Raw genomic sequence first — 22,031 nt, 5'->3', positions numbered from 1 at the left:
AGAGGGGACATCTACAGCACTCCCTCTGGAACCCAAGGGAGGATCATCCTTGGCCAGCCACTCCCCAGTCTTTTAAAAGTGCCCCCTAAGCTTGTTCTCATGATATTTCAGGAAGGCATCCCTGCTGCCATGGCAATGAGGAAAAGACAGCTAGTGGGCTGACATTTGCTGCCTCCCGTCATAGGTGTCAGAGGGCTGAACCATATCTCCCAGATTATCAGCTTTCGGATTTGTTTGTTTTTAAAAAACCAAATCCTTCTCTTAACTGTTGTAGAACCTGAGACAGGAAGCAAAATGTGTCGGCACCAATTCTGCCCATTTACAAAGCAAGCCAGCTTCTGCTTTATAGGGTTGTTCGTTAACAAATGAAGCCATGGTTCATTTAGGACAGCAGAGCTAGCCAATTAGACAAAAGGAAGGCTAGAATGATACACCCACTGGTTGTAGGAGCAACTTCCTGATTCACTTTTATCTGGACAGTAGTGTGTCTACCCCGCCAAAAGGTAGCATCTTTCTAACTAAGGACTTATTTCATACCCTAAAATGTAACCCACACATACCCAGGGCTGTACACATTTTTTAATAACCCTGCCAGTACGGATAAAGTCCATCCATATTAAACCTGTATTGCAGGTGGGGGGAGGGCCTGGCTGAGAGGACATGGCTTAGCTCAGTGTTGTTATAACAATACAACAACAGGGGGAAAGGGGGCGTTGGGGTGACAAATAACAACTGTTCAGTGCAGTTAACTAGTCTCCTGGCATGTTATCTTTTTTTAGGGAGATGCCAGGGAGCTGTGAAATTGATTCTAGCAACAAAAGGCAAGAATGGAGAGTTTCAGCAGTTAATTAAAGGCCAGGGAAAGAACAGGGTTTCAGTGAAGGGTGAGAAGATGTCATCCGGACACCAGGTGTACCTTTTGATGGCTAGCAAATCAGCCCATTGAGATGCAATAGTGGGGTAGAGGCTAGGACTGCTCAGCTTGGTAGACCCAGTGTCCATGCCTTATGAGAAATGGTAGACCTGCTATCTGATGCTAGTTATATATGTATGTATGGGCAACTTGCACACATTTAACTTGCACAATTTCAGCCTTATGTGCTTGCCAGACAGCAGCTTAAATCATACACATTAAGCACACACAGGGTGGAGAGCTTAAAAGCTCTTTCCGAGCCAGGTTTTCCTGTTGATGTACAGATGTACATTATATACATCCATTATATATCTCTTACCTTATAACTTGCATGTCATAGATCTCTTTGAGAAATCTATACATTCATTAATTTGTTTTACTGAAAGCAGTCCCCCCACCATAAGTTTGCAATACAGATTAGGACTAAGTGATATATTGCATATTATTTTGTTGACTGGGTTTGCTTCCATTGTTGTATCTTCCTTTTTAAAGACCATGGTTCCAGCAGAGATGAGGAAGGTCAAGGCAAAGATTTCAAGAAATGCCAACATAAGCTGGCAATTTCTTTAACATTTTTCACATATGGGGCTGTTGAACATGCTTTTGATTTGTACTATGGATCAATGGTGCTGATGTGGAAATGAAAGAGGAGGAAAATTTGAATGTGCATTATTTATAGCCAATGTAGGTTTCTGTCAGACTTTAGACGTAACAGGAGACGTGAAAATATCTTTGGTAATGTGTGTTAGCATTGATAACTGGGATTGACAAGGAGCTCCTTTGCTTCTGTATTCGGCCGTTTGAATCCATGCTGTTTCTGAGCCACTTATCTATGCATAATCATTTTGATGAATGGTGATAACAAGGGGCTGAGGCCTTTGGAAGTAGTATTGTGCCTGTAAACATATGGGCCAATGATTTCATATGAAATACCTTGCTAGTCAGTGGGGAAAAAAATTTCCTACATGGAAGGTTAAGAAAGATCCATCTGATTTCAAAATGATGGTGTTCTCAACCAACAGGAGAATAGGTGATTTATATACTTGTTGGTCTGCCATGGTAAAAACAGCTGCAGCAGTGCAGTCTATTTCTTTCCTTGCCAGACATTTCTCTTTTTCCTGATCTTTACAAGAGAGATCAAAGCTCCTTCAGGGTGAGATCATGGGGGATAGGATGGGGATCTTATAAGGGAGGTATTTCCAGATGCACACAGAAAAAAAATATTATAAAACATGAACAAAGGGATGGGCGTCTTCATGTACATCTGCCCTTTGAAAACAAATGTTGGCTATATATGCAGTTTCTTGTTAGAAATGTGAGCCACAACTTAATGCAGAGGTTTAGTATGGTGGTGGCTGGCACAGCAGGGTGGTGTGTCTTTTGACAGGGGTTTCTCAGGGCCTTGTCTTCCTGTTGTGTTTACTCAGGTCTCGCTCAATCAGTGGAGCTTCCTCCGGCCTGTCGACCAGCCCACTCAGCAGTCCAAGGGTAAGTGCGATTATTTGGAGTCATGGTTTATAACTACTCTCTCATGTGAGCTCGGTGACATCTAATATCTCTTTCCCCATTTTGAAGGGTGGTTTTGTTAGCTAGGGATGTGGGGCAGCTATAAAGCACAGCTTGCTGTTTGTGAATGTTGGGATAGGGTCCTTCTACAGGGCTGCCTGTGCTTCTGGCATCGTTGCTACCTAAGGTATCATTGTGGCCTAACATGATGCCAACATATATAACCCTGTTAAGAGAGTTTATCATACGATGAGGAAAACATCTGCTGCTTATTTCAAGCCCATGGTGAGGCACTGAACCATAACAGCTAGAGCTACTTTGGGACTGAATAGCACAGCTGAAGAAAGCTGGAAAAACAATGAACTCTGGTCTGAACAAGAATCATACAGAGTTGGATTAGGATGTTCCAGTATGGAAGCTGAAAGTCGCTTGGATTTGAGGGGCAGAAAGAGAATCATTCCGAAGAAGTAAGAAATTGTGCAGTCTTAGAGAGTCTGCTTGAACAGGCCCTTTTTTGTTAGTCCTTTGGCAAGCCAAAGCTTGATTAGTTCTTTTTTAAAAAACAGGCAGTAGCTTGTCTAAATATATGTTTTAACTCACGGGTGACTAAAATAATGTTGGCTCAAGGGTAGTGCTGAAAGTCAGGTACTTCTCGAAGGGATGCATGCCAATAATGGGTGTGGCCAATGCATATTTCTACATGCACACACCACAGACATACATTCCACACATGCACACTCACCACCATACAAAGCACACACAAACAGCATCTATCCTCACTACACCTACAGGCATACACACATTCCCCCACCCTCTGTTACACAAAGAGTTATGCACACCTGCACACACACACACACACACACACACACACATGATGCAGGCAGGGAACCAGTTCATTTACACTTCTTCTGTTCTTAGTCAATTCAGCTTCTGTTCTTACATACAGTTATATGCAATTATCACAGTTTTATGCAATTTTCACTTCTTATATAAGTTAATTGCCCAAACTGCAGGGCAATACATTGTTACACATTTGTGGTTCTTCTAATGGGCTTGCACTCATTCACAAATGAACAGTAAATACAATTTCATTGTTACTTTTTTCCTAATCTATGCTCTATGAAAGGAATATGTTCTGCATTTAAAAAAAAATACTTTTATTCTAACAGTATTCTTTTTTGCATTTTGTTCCCTGTGAGTGTATTGAATTTCTATTTTAAAGTTTTTCTTGGACTGTTCTTGAATCTAATACTTGCTAGTTAAGTTTTGTTGTTGTTTTACAAAACAACATAATTCCCTTTTCTGACTTCATTTATGGCTGATTATGAATTGTGTGTTTTGGGGTTTTTTACTGCATAAAACACAATGATCAGTTACAGAATTGTTTTTTAAAAGTATAAGACTGTCTGATGACAGGAGGACTTAGATGTAATAGAGGCACTTAGAAAGCAAACCTTCTTCGGTGACCCTTTACTTAAACCCTAAAGTGGCCGTAGTTCCACGATCTCTTAAAATTTGAAGCCCAAACTGGCCCATGGTTCCATGAGCTGTTAATATTTCATATAGTAAAGCCTGCCAGACAAAACTGGATCCCTCTGGGTGGAAGGCCAGGAAAGGAATGGTGATGAAATGATGGAGGCTTTCCCCCTCCTCAGCCTCACTCACACCCTCTCTCCATGTTAGTGAAACTTGTGGTGCTTTGACTGAGGAGAGTCGATGTGTGTAGTAATATGTGTGCTTCTATCATTATCTGCTGCACACATGTTATTTTGATCTGCATTTCCTTGCTGTTTTTGATTGTGGTAGACGTTTTGAGCTGGGAGAGAGGGCACACTCAGCCTTACATGCTTACATGTCAGGTTCCCCTGTGGCTTGAATGATGCTTCCTTCCCCTTCCCCACCTCCCTTCAGCCCTGTTCTTCTCTCTCTATCTATCTGTGAGACAGTCAGAACAGCTCAGGGGTACGGCCTTTTCTCTCTCGCTCTCTCTCGCTCTCTCTTGCTGCTTCCCCTCCCTCGCCCACCCTTTTAGTTTCTTACTTTCTTTTCCTTCATGTTAGTTTTTGCTCTGTGGTTTTTTTTTTATTTGCTGACACATGGTTGGTTAATATGATGAAGCTTGTGACAAAACTGTTGTTTTCACTACCGCCACTGCTGCTGTTGTTGACTATGCTGTGTTCCCAGCTAACTGCATGTCTTTTTGTTTTTTGTTTGTGTTTGTTTTTTGTTTCTTTGCAATTCCCTAACCCCCCACCTCCTTCACCCTCACCTCCATAACTCTGATCTCCTTGTGATGTGGCTCACAACCGCAACTCAAATGGGCTTTATTTCTCTATTCACCCACTTTGTGCGTATGTGCGTGTGCGTTTTGCTTTTCTTGAAATGCATGGGTACTTTCTCTGTGTGTATCTTGTAGCCTATCAGAAAATTTTTCATCCCCCCTCAGACTCCTGACCTCCCTTTCACCCCCCGCCCCCAAGTCTCCCTGGACTCCGATGCTTGTAGGAATGCTTCCAGGCCCGGACATGTTCTCCAGCCAAAGCCAGCACTTCAACCCAATCCAAAGACACAGACTTTGCCATCCAAGAGCAGATTGGCTGAAAAACCACTCCAGTCTACCAAATCCAATCCCCTGCCCTCTAGCAATGCTACAGTCCCTCCTTCCCCAAATTCTCCTGCACAGAACACTCAGGGCCGTCCACCTGCTCCTGGGTTTAGCCCGCAGCTGGCTGTTCCTACCGTGCAAACCAACCCTATGTCTCCTGTTAGATTGCTCCCTTCTAGTACTGACCCAAGCACCAAATCTATCCCCATCATACAGGTCACCCCTCACCCCTCTCCAAGGGGCAGTCCCCTCCCTACCCCCAAGGGGACACCTGTCCATACGCCAAAGGAGAGCCCAGCAGGCACACCCAACCCTACGCCACCATCCAGCCCCAGCATTGGAGGAATGCCCTGGAGAACACGGCTCAACTCGATCAAGAACAGCTTCCTGGGATCTCCACGCTTCCATCGCAGGAAATTGCAAGGTACATTGACCTCAAAATGCGGCAGTGTTAGGTTGGCAGGTAGAAGTACATATCAGTGTAAAGAGTGGTTGGTTAGTAGATAGCAAAGACAGAGAGTATAGAAGGAAATTTGAAAGTTGCTGTTTCACTGCTGTTAACCAAACAATGAACACGTTGCAATTCTTCCAGTGTGTGTCAATTACCATATGAACTTCATTCCCCCTTTTTTCCCTGACCCTGAGCTTGGAAAACCAATTTTAAATTTTCTCAGCAGGAAAACCTAGTTAGGCTTCTGCAAGTCATAATACTGTTTGTGATGCTTGATGGAAGATGGAGCCCACTGAGAAGCAAGAGCTAAGTGTATTGCAGAGGTTTGTCAGGGCTACAACTCCCATCATATAGTGTTGTCACTAATTATTTACCAAGGTGCACAAGCTGCAAAGCACCGTTGACTTAAGGGAGTACACCTATGGAATTTTATTATATAAACTTTTACAGAAGACCTCTTCTCACATGGGTGATCATTAGGAAATATGTCTTTATTCATACATCTCTCTCCCCCAGTAGACTACCTCAGGCATGTCCAACAGGTAGATCACGATCTACTGGTAGATCACGGGGGTGTCCCAGGTAGATCGCCATCCCCCAGGTCGATCGCCCCCCAAAAAAGCTCAACAACTTTTGCTTCCTAAAAAAGCTCAGCTCAACAACCTTGGCTTCTCAAAAAAAAGCTCAAGAACTCTGGTCCATTCTTCAGTGACAATGGGTAGATCACTGCCAGTTTTTTTTTATATACTGTGAGTAGATCGCAGTCTCTTGGAAGTTGGACATCCCTGGACTACCTGAACAAGGCAAAAGTACCAGTTTTTATACTAAGATTACAAGTGTTGTTATACTATCCAATCTCTCCATCCTGTGCCTTCTGCTCATGACTTTGATATTTGCACTGCGCTTCTAGCCTGCTGATTTTCAGTTGTTTCTGACTTGAGGCACACACTGGCCTGGTTTACACATGTCACTAAACTATGGTTTGCCTAGCCAAAGTGTGGCTTTTTGAGTCCATGAGGACTCATGTTAATAAAGGTTACATAAGGCACAATTACTGCTTTATGTGTTTATGAGCAAATACATTCCTGTCTATTACTGGAAATCTCTTTTCTTTCCTAATTCAAGATTGGTTAAAATATGCAAATAGGAAATTTCCACAGCTCAGCATTCCAGCTCATTTGTATCTTTGCTGAAATGTCTGCTGTAGTATATGGCAGATTTCTTATTCTCTGTTTCAAGGGGAAAGGGTAATAATATTCCATCTACGGACTTTGCACATAATCAGGGTGTTGTAGGGCTAAGTGTGCAGCATACCAGTTTTTAGTTTTTTGTGGGTTATAGAACTATTTCAATGCTACTAGTAAAAATCAGCCCCAGACATCTTGGCAGATACAATTATGCTGCAAATTACTTTCACAACAGTCATCAATTCTAAGTTGAATAGATAAAGTTTAAGAGCCCAGGCCAAACTATGAAATCTCAGTATATAAGTGTTCAAGTTAGGTACATGTGGATATAGGAGCAGTGTGGGTCAATTATTTGATATTAAAACAATAAGTTATTTGATATTAAAACAATGAAGTGTTTGAAATATATTCTGGGTGAACTTTGATTCCACATTTATTGACTTTGAATTGGGAATCAGCATTTCCTTTTTCTCCTCCTCTTATGCTTTGTCTCTGTCTGTGTATGTATATATAGTACCGACGCCAGAAGAGATGTCGAATTTAACTCCAGAATCTTCCCCAGAGTAAGTAACTCACTACAGTACTATTAGTATCCGCACCAATTTGTTTCCTGTGTACTTGACAATAGATCAGAGTGGGACAGAATGTTCTTTATCTAGCACTCCTAAGAAATGAATTCATACCAATCTGGTTGCAGCAGGTCACAAACAAGGTGTCAGGGCAGTTAATATACACCCTCAAGGGTAGTGCTAGGTTAAGGGATAAATTTAGGACAAGGGTAGCTAGCGCATAGGACTCATACACCTCCTCAAGAGGGGTTTTTGGACACCCAAAATTTGTCATTTTAAAAAATAAAATAAACAGTGTTTTGTTTTTTGTTTTTAATTACTGTTCTTGTGAATCTCCTGCTGTTATGCTATGGATCTGAATATTGTTGTGGCTTCCAATTCCCACCCCCTCCCCACCCCACCCCACTCAAAAAGAGAAAAGTCTCATTAATTCTTTTAAAGTTGCTGACTGCTCTTTCCACTCTGATTCTCTCATGGCAAAAGACCTTTGTGACCTCACCCAAAGATTCCCCAGAATTTGATGCTATAAAAAAATCAATTGTCCATTTTTACACTTGGACACGTTGTCCTCCGGGTTTTGACCATTGGTCAGTGCAGCCCACAGCCTGATAATGGTTAGCTACTCCTGATTTAGGAAACTGCAGGTGCTCAAGAAAACAAATGGGTTGCTTGTCTGATAAGGATTTTTAAGAAAAGAAAACCCAGTGCATAATTTTTTTCAGTCCTTCAATGCATTCCTCTCCACCCTCACTTCATAGGAAAAGTCTTAAAAAGGAAAACCAACATCCAATTCTTCATGTATTTAACATACTCCTTTCCATGGGCTTTAGTGAATAGCTTTTTAACATACTCCTTTCCATGGGCTTTAGTGAATAGCTTTTTCAAGCAATCTTACTTACACTGGACCCTGTCTCTCTCTTTGGGGTCAATAGAGCAAACAGCCTTGAAAACCTAAGCAGTTTCTCGACTTCATATATTGTTCAAAGTCACAGTGAACTGCTGACCTTTCTGACTTTCTTTGGAGCCTAGTAGGAAGTAACTCATACAGTAGGAGGTGAAAGCTGGTGTAGGGGTGGTAGTTTCTATAACAGTTCAGAAAGGGCTACACAGGAAATGCAGTAGCCATTCAGAAATAATGTGTTTTCTCAATTGCATGAGACCCAAAGTAATTTTAACAAAAATGTCATTGAAGAATTACATATGACTAAATGTCTTTTTGGGGTACTTTGCCTGTGAACATTTCTCCAGAGATTCCCTTTTAGTGCAAAATAATCCTCCATAATTTGCACAGCATTTTCTACTACGTTCCAGATTGCTGCTTTCTTGGCTGCTGAAATGATCTTATATTGGTTAAGGCACAGAGTGAAATAATCATGAGCTCTAGATTAAATTTTGATCCGAGAAGATCTCTTAACTGGAGATGGTGATATGGTCCTTGCCATTTTGAAGTGTGAAAACTGAGTAGTGCAACCCTGATGCAACAGCAGTCAGGGCAGTAAAGAGTGGTGGAAGGGACTTAATGGGATCCTTTTCTTTCTTTTCCACCATATTCTCTCTTCCTTCTCTCTCCCCTTCTTTTTGTGTGAGATCCTTTGTGAATGTGCTGCCTTTCTCTGTGCCTCGCTCTCTCTTTAAGAACTGCCGGGTAGAAGTAAAGGCATTCTTAGTAGGCAGTTTGGATGCAACTCAAAGCCTAAGGCCTTTTCCCCCTTTCCAATATAATTGCTGAATTAATGAGTTCAATTGGATGGCACCCTGCAGTAAACATAATAAAAGTTGTAAAAAATAATGAACTGCGTTTTTATTTCAATCGTCAGTGCCTTTATGCTCTGTGGCCACTCTAAAGTTCTGTATTGTTTTTGCTCTGAGAGCAAGATGTCTCGTTGCAGAAGAGCCCTTACCGGCCCCATGATTGAAATGTTGCATAAATGTGCTTCCTTACACTGTTGATGCATCTTTTAATGAATCTAATTCGTTTAACAGTTCTGAGGACTGGATATTATACCTTGACATGTCTAGGTAATGTGTATCATTTTATTTGTGGGAAAGCCTAGATAAGCTCATAGAAATTAAATGGATAAGCCCATATCCCCTTCTGGTGTAAAGCAGCCTGACTCCATCTGCTTTTTAGCATTCTCTATAGCAGTACATGTATTTAAGAAGAAAAAATTGATAATAATCCAAATTGTGCATAATATTTTAACCTTTACAAACATTAAACAGGCACCTCCATCCAAAACATTTTCATGTGTGTGTTTTTTAAAGTCAGCTTCCAGTTGCCTTGTTTGGGCAATTATAATGGTGTGGAGCAGGAGAGCAGAGCCATACCTGCTGGCCCTGGCCCTACCATCACAACTCAGTCAGGACCTCCCTCCTGCTGTCTGCCTGCATGTTGGTGAGCATGTTTAAAGTTTGCTCATTGCACATATGCCCCCTCCATGAGCTAGAACCAAAAATTGGGGGCGGGGAGCCTATGAGCACTCCCTCTGCAGGCATTATTCCCACCGCATGGACAACAGGGAATGGGCTGTTGAGGACACAATGACAGGGGAAGTTCTGCACAGCAGTCCTCTCCCACTCCGCACAACTGTCGCCATGTGTATTGAATGACCAGATATGGCTAATCAGCTTTATCCTTCCCATCAGTTATTGAGAAAATAAATTACATGTGAAAATTATCAGATCAGATGGAACATATCTGTGAAATTATTATTGTTTGGGTGCCGTGTTTTCACTGTACTCACCTTACTTTTGCAGTGGCCAAGGGATATTTTTAGGTGTCCTTTCATTCATTCCACAAATCATCTCACCAGTGGTGTCTGCACTCCAGCAGCCTTCCCGGTTGTCCATGCTTCAGTTAAAGCTCAGGAGAAGACATTATGAGATAACTCCTCCCATGAGCCTTTTTCAGATTAGGAAGCACATGCTGGGGAGATTCTAGAGTACTACAGAAAGGTTTACACGTACCAACCTCCGCTACCTTGCAATAATAAAGTTAGCTCAAAATCTCAATACCCACCAAAATTCAAAAGAAATAATTTTTCTAGTGCCCTGAGAATGAGACAGAAAAATGGAAGCCTCTTTCACAGGGGAAGAAAACTTCAAAGAAACTGGAGAAGCATTTGCCACATTGTGCTAGTTCACATGTCTCTAACCATACACATTCTAGAACAATTAGATATAAAAGGATAACTAGAGTGGGATCCTAGCATCACTTGCTAGTTCAGTCTTTATCCTGAGGACTTACCATATTTTTCGCTCTATAAGACACACCAGGCCATAAGACACACCTAGTTTTTGGAGGACGAAAACAAGAAAAAAAATATTCTGAATCCCAGAAGCCAGAACAGCAAGAGGGATCGCTGCTTTCGCTGCGCAGCAATCCCTCTTGCTGTTCTGGCTTCTGGGATAGCTGTGCAGCCTGCATTTGCCCCATAAGACGCACACACAATTCCCCTTACTTTTTAGGAGGGAAAAAGTGCGTCTTATAGAGCGAAAAATACAGTATCTGTTAATGCAAAGGAACTTAAGATATAAGAAAAATATGTAAACAAAAGGTCTTTAAAGCACCTTGGTGAACTTAACACACACACACACACACACACACACACACATATATAATGCTTTTTTATTTGCGGGTGACAGGGACCATATTCTACTGTGGCAGCACAGACCTGGGGATTGAGTCCAAAAACTACCATAAAAAATGATACATTGAACAGGTTTCAAACACATTTTAGGCAAAACTCTGTGATCTTTCTCATTGGTATCCTGCAGTGACTCCTCATACTAATAATGTTGGTACAGATATGTCATTGGTGCAGAGATATATTCTCCACTTACTGCATGCCTGGCTAGAAAGAGAAACTCAAGTTGCAATCCTTTTTAGTTAGGCTGCTTAGTTCCTATTGAGATCAGTTGGACTGAAACATTCTAAATGCATACGTTAGGGGTGGCTAACAGCTATGGAGGGCTCCCAGCACACTTTTTCTGCCCCTCCAGGACCCCACTGATTTCAAAAAAGGGGGAAAGTTAATGTAGACTCAGCACCCTGTTGGGTAAGCAAATCTTCCCACTCCAGTCATCAGATGGGTCATATGAACAGGGAGGGATAATAATCAACCTTCGCAGCTGATCTGCATGGCATTTTGCCTACCTGTGTAGGTGAGTGAGAATATGGGGTGGCCATACTCACTGCTAGTATACAACATTCAGCCCTTGCAGCATTGGCCAAGGGTGAACGCAGCCCTTGGGCATAAAAAAGGTTAGCCTTCCCTAGTGTACAGGACTGCAGGCACAGGAAGCAATTCATGGAGAGAGCTGCCTTTGAGCCACAAGCCAATAGAAACATAATGGAATTGGTGGTTGCCTAACTTTTGTTCTCTTGGTGTTTCTGTTTGCTGTCACCTTCTATAAATCTAACATTTTAAAAAAGAAAAAAAGCATTGCACCATGTGTGCCAGATGATGGAGCTATGCTGATTTGCAGCAGGGCCTCAATTCAGCAAAGTCCTGAATCATGGGACTTGTTTGAACTGGGCTGTATGTATGTGTCCACTAGTATTTTGACTTAGAATTTAGCCCATAGGGGCTTCAGAAATCCCCTGTAGAAGCTAGAGCCTCTAATACAAATTGAGATGGTGTATAAGCATGTTTTACAATGCAATCCTATACATGTCTACTCGGAAATAAGTCTTGTTGAGTTCAGTGTGGCTTACTCCTAGTTAAGTGGAAATAGAATTGCAGCACTGGTCAACAGAGAGACAATTCTGTTTAAATCCATGGGTTTATTTTAGATATAGAGAATGATTGTCATTGTTTGTCTACAACATGATGTAAAATTGCATACTTTCTCCAGTACACCTTGTTGCTTTCTACCAATCTCTTGGGGTAGAAAACCTTTCTTAAGATAGATGTCAAGTTGATTCTGCAGTGCTTTTCAAGGTCGTTTTCCCCCTATGGACTTCCTACCCTTCAGATATGTTGTGCAAGCTTTTCCTCTGAATCCTAAGGTTGCCCCCGGTGTGTATTCTCCTCTTTATTTCTTTTTTATGTTTCACTCTCCTTCCTTTAGGGTTATTTTCAGTATCAAAACCCCCAAACCATCTCCTAAGTCAGTAATGACACCCTACCCTCCAAAAGAAAAAGGGGGAAAGGCCGTAGAACAGTGCTTCCCAACAACATCCTGTCTTGGGCTTCTGAACATTTCCAAGGGAAGAGAGTTCTGCAGTTGTGGTGCAGCCACTGAGAATATCTCCCTGTGCTCCCTTACTGTTTGAATCTCACCCATCGATGGTATTGCCAAACAGATTCCCTCAGTCAATCTTGGGAGTTGCATAAGGTGGCCTTTAAGGGCTACTGGGATAAGGCTTTATATATCAAAATTAGCACCCTGAATTATGTCCCTAAAGCAATAGTGCAGCAACTGGGAGCACTGCTAGTGCTAAATATGACAGCCAGCTTTCAATCTGGAAATTCCAACCCACCTTTAAAGTAAAACGTTGGGCCAGATTCAACTAACCGGTCCTGCTAGCAGATGCCCGCATAAGGACTTCCACTAGAGCAGTGAAGTTTGACCCCCATCCTCCCCCTGCCCCAGTTGGGGTGTGTGTGTGTGTGTGTGTGTGTGTGTGTGGAGAACCACCAGAACAGTGTGGCAATGGGAGGAGAGGGGAGATTCTTACACCATAACAATCTCTCTAGCACCACGTTGAAATCTTCCCATTACATTCATCTAGATTTGAAGTGATAATATATGAATTGCAATTACAAAGTAGCCAATATAGAACCTTCAGATATCACACTACAGGACCTATCATCCCTGCCCATTTTACTGGAGTTGATGGGGTTGTAGTCCAACAAAATTTGGAATATTATCCCTGACCCAGATCATAGCAGGACCCAGAATGGCAGAGTTAAGGTAAGGATCTACCAGATCCCCCAGTTCTCAGGGTTCCCATTTTCCTGTGCTGGGGACCTAAGGTTTCCCTTCGGGTACACTGATTTTCTGTGGGTCCTAAGAAGTGCTGGGGGAACCGTTGCAGGGTCCTCTGTTGAGAAGTGGGTCTTGTCTGATTCTTGTTCTATGTGCAGATTGGTCTAGAAAGATCCCAACAGCCCCCACAAAATGGAATATGAGTTGCAGTAATGAATCTAGGGAACCCTCGGGATTCAAGCCTGAGTGTGCAGGGTGCTAAACCCAATCAGAATTCAGATTCCCGTCCATACTGCTTCACTTTATTTTTAAAAAATCATCACTTTAGCCTTCAGCTGATGTATCTACAATATGTCCAGACAGTGAGTAAGCTGTAAGACTGCAGGTTCTGAGTGGGGTGGTCTTAGACAATAGTATCTACAGACCCACTGGTACAGTCAATAGGAATATGTACCATATAGTTCTGGGATTACTTTGATCACACGAGTATCTAGGAATACACCAAACTAATTGAGCCACTGGTGTATATAAATCTCTCCTTCCTTGTCCCCAACCCTTACTTGTTAAACTAGTACCTGATAAGTCTATGCAATATGGATATTCTGCCAGGTCTGCTGAATTTCCCTCCTTCATTATAAAACATCAGTGCCACTATCTATGCCTCTTTGCCCTGCAGACCCAGCACAGTTACATCAGGAGAACTCGCAAGAATCTATTCTGTCTTGTATCTCATCAGAAGAACTCTGTATTGCAAGCAGTTACAGGCTCCAGGGTATCAGTGGAAGCTTAAGCAGGCCCCTATAACCTTTATTCCTGGTGATCATTCATGAGATACAGTTTTACCAACAGTATGCACCTTTTTATTCCTTCTTCTTCTTTTAAAATGGGTTTTTCTTTTAAATCTCCTACCATTGGATGTGAATTAAAACATTCATTTCAGAACAGCCCCTACTCTTGTGATTATATGAAGTGTCAGAATGGATACAGTACATCCTTTATCACGGCTCAGAGGCAATTGAAATATGCCAGTTTTTAATTTTACAAAATGGTCTTCAATATTTTTAATGTCAATTTCATAATGTTCATAATGCTTAAGGCCTTATTGGGAAAGCAAGTTTCGCTTCTCTCTAATGCAATGTTTTGCTTGGTTGGCAGCACTTTAAAAAGAAAGCAGTGTACCATTTCATTTAAATAACTTTTACTTAGTACACTTGTTAGGGAGTAAGGCTCATTGAACACAGTGGCCTGAGTTTACTCCTGAGTAAACATGCTTAGAAAATTGTGCCGTGAATCTTGAATAACTGAGGCTGCATGCTCCCACCCTTTTTTTCCTCCCCCTGTGTAGAGTTAATAATTTTTCGGATAGCACTTATTCTCTCTGTTGGAAGCAGCACTGCTTAGATCATGCAGACTAGTGCTGTGCCAAAAACTCTCCTTCAATTTCTCCAAAGTTTTCTTTCCTTGCAAAATATCTTTTCCTTTTTTCCACCTCATTCTCAGGAGACTTGAGAATTTCCTTGAGTTTTAAGCTTGCTTTATTGCAGGGTAGGATTGCATTTTTCCTTTTATTTTCTGTAAACATTTTGCCAGCACACTGCAGCCTCTTCAGCTGCCCTGCTTCCTAACTTGGAAAAACTCTGTGGGAGGAGTTACCTCATGATGCCTTTCCCTGAGCTGTAACTGAATTGCAGAAAGCTGCAGGGCGCAGGAAGGCTGCAGGGCACAGGCCATTGGTGAGCTAGCTTTGCAGAATGAAAAGACCATCAAATACACCCCTCATCCACACAGAAGTAAAGTAAGTTCATCAAAAACTCTGCAACCCACCCATGAGGATTTCGCTAGAATTGTCTCTCCCTGTTTAAATGAGAGAAGGAAATAAACCCCAGTTATTAAAATGTATATATTGTGGCATATGGAAAGGTAGCATGTGTTTAGTGGGTCGTGGACATATCCAGCAGCAGCATGCACCCGCTGTGTGGTCCATGTACCTGTGCTAGAAAAAGCACTTGCTCCATCCTTCATATGTTTCTATTCAGAGGTGTATTGCAGCAACCTGAAGTCTGAAGGGACTGGGGCAGTTGGATGGATAACTATACATATAAATATCTAATCAGCAAAGGCTTTTAATGTGCAAGGAACAGACAGCATAATTGTTCTGAGGCCTACAGAGTCATTCTGGTGTGTTTGAGGAAGACAAAAGCCCAGGCTTCTTAATAGCCTACTTAAATGAGTGGCCCTTTCTCTTTACTGTTCCCCATGCTAATCTTTGGCTTGTGGTCAGCTATAGCTGCTTATTAATATTTCAGAGAGTTGTGCTTTCCCAACCCAGTTTTAGCAGAGGAACTGGGAGAGATTTGCCAAAGTGTGATTGTTTTCTTTTCCTCTGTTAGGCAGGCAGGCAGATGTAGATGCTTTTATTATTATTATTTTTAAGCCAGCTTGCTTTCGAAAGCTAGTAGTGTAAAACATTTCTCTCTTAAATGTGTGATATTACTATAGATTAAATAACCTCAGGACTAGGCATTGTAATGAGTGTCCAGGAGGCTGTCAATGCGCACAGTGCATGCTGGATTTTTAGGGTGCCGGAGAACACATTCCATTCATGTGCAGAGTGCTTACAGAAAGCAGGGTGTGCATGGACTACATGTGTGCATATCAGTGGCACACACAAAGAGTCCTACCAATGTCCTCCTTATTCAGCTCCCTGCTGTATCTTGTAAAGCTGTTTCATAGTTGTATCCATTAGTGCCTCTGCCCTTCTAGGTTTACTTGACAGTACCTAGTCTTCTGTTTCCAACCATACATACTGTTGTAGTAAAGCCAAATGCATCACTGGGGTGCTTTCTGTCTCTGAGCAAATATGACTCTCTTGACACAATGACTTATACCATTCCACACAGCGTAGCTAAGACCTAGTTGGCTGTGTATTATAATTGCCTGTGCTTTTCTTCTCTAAATCTTCTCTTTGCTTTCTGTTTTTTCGCCTTTTCTTTCTCTCCCTCCTGGATTGGTCAGGCTTGCCAAAAAATCCTGGTTTGGTAACTTTATCAACCTAGAGAAAGAAGAACAGATCTTTGTGGTTATTAAGGACAAACCGCTGAGTTCTATCAAGGCTGACATAGTCCATGCATTCCTCTCGGTAAGTACGGACATAAACATAAACACACAAGTGAAACTTGACGAGCTGTGGTTTCTCAGCCTGTAGTTCCAGACACATTCCACACTAGTGCCCTTTGAAACTAAAATTTCTTTCTGTTCTCTCCTGTGGCCACAGTGTTTCTTGGTTATTGACTAATCAGTTCCTGTTATCTGTGGGAGGTGGTTTTATTTTGGGTTTCTTTTCAGCTGGAGTAATTGTTTTTTAGAAATTTTATTTTTTATTACCTTAACCATGTAATTGTGATAATAAAATTAATGAACATTTGCTTTGATTGCAAAGACAAAACTAGTAATTATCACCAACCACACAAGGAACAGGAACTGACTAATGTAAGAGCCAGAAGCAGAAGCCACTTTAAAACAAAGAATGGAGGGAAATTAAAGAGACAGTAGCCCCAAGAAGGCTCAATGCCATTCTGAACTGCATTTTAACAAAATGAGTAGGGGTGCTTTATAGTACTAGAATGCAGGAGAATATACAGTGGTAGGAAAGCTTCTTTCCATTGATGTAGTGTTTATTATTGTTACTATGGCTATATAGCATGTACTGACTAAATGTAATCTTTATTTTTTTATTTTAAAAAATACAAGCTATTTTTAAAAATCACAGCTCAGATCTGAAAAAGGTGGGAGGACAATATGAAGAATTCTGGAGTACATTGAGTTGGAAATGCTGTCATCTAAATTCTCTGTAAAAACTGAGTGAAGAGATTATGTCTGCTCCATATTAAATGGCTAGTGTATAAGTGACCTTTGCCTCTTTGTTCCTCAATTACACCATCTTTCCCTCACCGTTACTCATTTTCTTTTTTATGTATTCATTTCTCACTCATATATGCCAGACTCAGAGCTGGCTTTCTTAGCAGAACTTCCCTGAGAAATAAGATTTTTAAAAGATTAACTTCTTAGGCATATTTTTCAGGTTCCCCAGAGCATGGTGTATAAATCTAGCCATACTCCAAGCAAAATTGCACATAAAATCACTGTGGCTATACATAACAGGGTGATTCCTTTACATTCCCATCTAGTAGCTTATTTCTTGCCCTTTTCTGGGGGCCAAAGCAAACTCTGCCCTTGGGAGAAGACAATCTCAAGACATGTTCTGGAACTCTCACTGAAACAGTTAATCTTTGGGGCTTCTTTTAAAGTGGAGTGTGATACAGTCGTATGTGTAAGAGCAAAAATCTCAAATGATCTTTGCCAGTTTTAAGTCCCTCAGAGTGCAACTCTGTATAGATCTACTCAGAAGTTGGCATTGGGTGAAATCTAATATTAGTCATACTCAGAGTTGACCTGTTGAAATAAATGGGCATAAGTAACTCAAGTCTATTGATTTTGGTGTATCTGAGTATGGTTTAAGTTGGATAACAATCGGATATACCCAGATAAAACTGTATAAGATTACAGCCCCAAATAATTATTGGGAGCTAGTGTGACAGAGTAGTTAACAGCATGAGCAACACAGTGCTGATTCAAATCTCAGCTCATTGGGGACCAAAGTCAAACTGCTTCCTCACAGCCCTCCCCAAACCTGTAATATGGAGGTAATAAGAGTTGCAGGTTTGTTCTAAGGTGCATGAAGATAATGTGTGCAAAGTGCTTTCAACACTATATTAATAACTTCAAAATTTTTCTTCTTCTCCTTTCCACATTATCAGTCCAAGAATGCTTCCTATACATTTTGACACTTGTGCCATAGCTGTCAACGTTTCCCTTTTTTTAAAGGGAAATTCCCTTATTCCAAATAGGATTTCCCTTTAAAAAAGGAAAAAGTTGACAGCTATGACTTGTGCAATACTCCCACAAACCCACACGGCAGTGTTTTACCGTGGTCCCACTCAAATCTTCAGGGCTGGTCCAGAGAAGAGTACAGAATGACTATGTGCCTGCACTCTGTAAACTTTGTTCTTGAATGCCTTGGGAGACTATTTTGCCCCCAGTGCTGCTTAACATCCATATGAAAGATTCTGGAGGCAATCATTAGGAGATTTGGAGTGTGGTTTCAACAATGTGCAAATGTCACCTTGCTCTGTTTCTCTGTAACATCTGAATCAAGAGAAGCCATGGGTGTTCTAGACTGGTGCCTAGACACAGTGGTGGACTAGATCAGAGCCAGTAAACTGAAATTGAATCCTGGTAAGGCGGAGATGCTGTGTGTGAGCAGTTCTCGGAGCCAGGAATTTGGGCATTTAACAATTTTTAATAAATGGCTAGCTGATGAGATCTTATTGAAGTTCATTTTTTATTGCTGCAGATCAGACCAGAATGCTCCTTCATTCTTAAAGAAAGGGCAGTCCCACAAAACAGCAGTCTTTCCCATTCAGATTTTGATGCTTTTTAAATTGGTGTGTTGCCACTGGTTTTAGAGTGGTAGTACCATTTGTTCTTCATGTTGTTGTTTCCTACTAGATCCCCAGCCTCAGTCACAGCGTCATCTCACAGACAAGCTTCCGCGCAGAGTACAAATCCACAGGGGGCCCTGCTGTCTTTCAGAAGCCAGTGAAGTTCCAAGTGGACATAACATACACAGAAGGTGGGGAGGCCCAGAAAGAGAACGGGATCTACTCAGTCACTTTCACACTTTTATCAGGTAATTGTCACAAGCTTGCTGTCTGCATGGAGGAGAAGGAGGAGCACAGACAAAATAGCGAGGGCGGCCTTAATTGTAGTTAATTTCTTCAACAGGCAGCAGCAGTTTGCATGTATGTGGAAGTGTTCAAATGGTGTCTAAATTGTTGTAAGAAAATCCCTGCTGAATCAGGACCCCTGGGTGCAACCACAGCCTCCCCAGTTGTGATTCCCAACAAGTGGCATTCACAGACAGTAGAGTCAGAACATAGGCATTGTGGCTAATAGCCATTGATAGTGTTATCTTTTATGGACATGTCTAATCCTCTCTTAAAGCCATCCAAATTGCTGGTCATCATGTGTGGAAAATTGCACATCACACTTTTTTGCCATGCATGTGCATAATTATACTGCTAACAGTTGTAGCTTACTAACACAGCTTATGTTTTCCTTGTGTGTGAATGTCAGATATACATGCTGTGAAATGCACTTATCACACACAGTGATTTACATAGTTTGCATTTCTTTTCCTGTGTAGGGTTGACGATCAAATATACCATTCATTGGTCTTTAAAAGTGCCACAAAACTTTCTGTTGTTTTCGCTGCAACAGATTAACACAGCTGCCTCTCTGGATTTGTTTGTGTTTGAGGCAGCTTCAAAAGGAAACATTTTAGCAGTCAAACTAGTCTTCAGAATTCTGGAAGAGAGCTTTCAAAATTGGTGCCCTTAAGATGTTATTTGGGGCATTTAGCCTAGTAGAGCAGGTACGTGTAGCTTGTGACTTGCGCGGATGAACATTGTCCATCATCCAGGTATGGCGGTCCAACAGGGACTCAGTAAATCTGCTTTTGTTGCCTGCTCTGCCTGAGACTAAAAAAACTAAAATGGTAGGCCTGTCAAACACTTGGTAAGCCACATTACATGACTAGCAGTACTCAAATTAAGGTGGGTTGAGTTTACCACTCCACCCTCTTTAGTCATACTGACTGTGTTTAGCTTCATGGGACACCAGCTGTTCTGGAGTGCTTTAAAAAATGCAAAAGCTTTGGAAATGGATGGTTATTTAGATTACATATAGTTCTACTTTGCTTTGGGGATTTGGGTTACCCAAAATCCTGGAGACTAAGCAGTGTTTTTTAAAAAATACAAACAAGCAAACAAGGAACAGTGGTTTTTTGCTGGCCATGTTTGGGAGAAATGGTAGAGGTACCAGGGGTATACGAACTAGGTAGTTAAGTATAATATAATGAGATATACAGATGTTGCAAGGGAGCTGGAAGGTCTAGTAAGTTTCAGAGGGAAGTGTGTCTTCATAAAGCTTTATTAAGAATGTGATAGGCATAACCTACTGCTACTAATATTAAACTTTCATAGAGCTGGAACAAGGTCCTTAGGTGCATGCTGTACAGAACATAAAAGTGACATCATTCCTTTCTAGAGGATTTGCCATTTTCATTAACTAGGCAAGAAAGAAGAAAGCTCAAGGATTGATAGAAAGTCATGGGGATCAAGAAAGAGAGACTAAATTAGTAATGGAGGAGCAGGTAAAGTGAGCCTCTGGTAGCTGGTTCTGAAAAAGACTTTGTTGCATAAGTGAGTCTTGAGATAAGGACTTGGGAGAGAAAAATGAAATTATTTGCTGAACAGAGAGGTGGGGTCTATTCTGAGCATAGGGAGCAGCATGGCTGGAAGCCTAGAGGCAGGAGTGAGAGAGAGAAGCCAGAGGGGCTGGCAGAGGAGCAGCAAAATGGTGGCATGGGGGGAATATAAAGGAGAAGAAATAATTAACAGAAGGGAACTGGACATATTTGTAAACATAAGGATGAGAAGCTTTCAGATGAAGTCTAAAACTGAGCAGAAAAGTTAATGGAAATGTGCTCTCTTCCTACACTCTCCCTTCCACAGCAGTGTTCAGTTCTTCCACAACTCATAGTCTGATGTGTCTTTTCACAGGTCCAAGCCGTCGCTTTAAGAGGGTAGTAGAAACCATTCAGGCACAGTTGTTAAGCACACATGACCAGCCTTCAGTGCAGCAGTTATCAGGTAAGTAGCTTCCACAGCTCAGTGCTTTGCTTCAGGCAAGGACATGAATTGGAAGCACCTATCAGCATAGCCCTCAAGTTGCACCTAGAAAACTAGTTTCATTCAGCACAAACAGTAAGACTCCTCTGCACATCTCTCCCTTGCCATTTGCTCCACTCCCACCTGCCTTGCACCAATTCCCATTTCCTAAATGCATCCCCCCCCACCTCCACGTGAACTGCCCTGCCCTGCCCTGCCCTGCCCCAAGAGCCATTTGTCCCCCTTTTCACAGGAAGTGTCACCAGCAGTTTGTTTAATTCCAAAAATCCCCCCCACCCCAAAATCATGGACATGCCTCAAAATGTATCTGATGAAAGAGTCCTCTACAAACCATTTTTTAAAAGAAACACTGGCCTGAGTTAGCTCCTGGGGAGGAAGTGACTTTTGCTAGCAAGTGGGAATTATTGGAAGTTTAGAGCAAGACTGATTTTTGGAAAGTCACTTACTCTGAAGAAGCCACATGCCATTTTATCTGCTCACTTTAATGAAGTGGAAATGGCTGAGCAATGGCAGAAATATCTCGCCTGTTACAGTTTTATGCCACACTCCACGAGGAAATAATTTTTTATTACCCTTTAGCCCTTTCATGAATGGGATGAACATTTATCTACTGGCAATCTCTTCATTTAGCAATTCCCCTACTACCTCTCTAGCCTTCCACAAGCCCTGATCTTCACTGCTTCACCTCGTGAAGGTCACTAGGATAAGTGGATTTAGCTTCTTCCAAGCAAACAACAACAACTCTACACTACAGGAAACGTTTGTCTGTTGTAAAGTGTATGGGAAAAACAGAACAAAACATGAGGTACATAGACCCAAAGTCCAATTTCTCTCTATGCCAGTGGTAGCTAATCTCACCCTTTAAAGCCACCCTTGTGATGACAAGCATGTGAGAAATATATCAACGGGAGGAGATGGGCAGCCTTTCACAACTGAGAGCAAGGATTGGGAAAGAATTACTAGATGTCTAAAACTGATCAATATAATTTGAATCTGGTCAGACAGACTGCTGTCACTTGCATCTGCAGGTGTCTGGCTGGTCTAGGATAGGAAAC

At 41.7% G+C, this 22,031-nt stretch overlaps 1 protein-coding gene across 16 annotated transcripts in view; it reads left to right on the top strand.

Moving 5' to 3' along the window:
* BRSK2 (BR serine/threonine kinase 2) overlaps positions 1 to 22,031 on the top strand; it is a 389,480-nt gene that overhangs the window by 344,681 nt on the left and 22,768 nt on the right. For 10 of the 16 annotated variants that reach the window (XM_053394329.1, XM_053394309.1, XM_053394319.1 and 7 more), the window contains 6 exons: positions 2,341 to 2,401; positions 4,836 to 5,448; positions 7,177 to 7,225; positions 16,181 to 16,304; positions 18,734 to 18,914; positions 20,848 to 20,937. In XM_053394329.1, the coding sequence (XP_053250304.1) occupies positions 2,341 to 2,401; positions 4,836 to 5,448; positions 7,177 to 7,225; positions 16,181 to 16,304; positions 18,734 to 18,914; positions 20,848 to 20,937 (1,118 nt within the window). Of the gene's footprint in view, positions 1 to 2,340; positions 2,402 to 4,835; positions 5,449 to 7,176; positions 7,226 to 16,180; positions 16,305 to 18,733; positions 18,915 to 20,847; positions 20,946 to 22,031 lie in introns of those variants that run through there. The other 6 variants (XM_053394409.1, XM_053394400.1, XM_053394393.1 and 3 more) reach the window with 2 other exon arrangements.

This window comes from Podarcis raffonei, chromosome 1 (assembly GCF_027172205.1).
Source record: "Podarcis raffonei isolate rPodRaf1 chromosome 1, rPodRaf1.pri, whole genome shotgun sequence".
NCBI lineage: Eukaryota > Metazoa > Chordata > Lepidosauria > Squamata > Lacertidae > Podarcis > Podarcis raffonei.
Note: the sequence above shows the minus strand (reverse complement) of the source record. Positions and strands in the feature narration are given on the sequence as shown.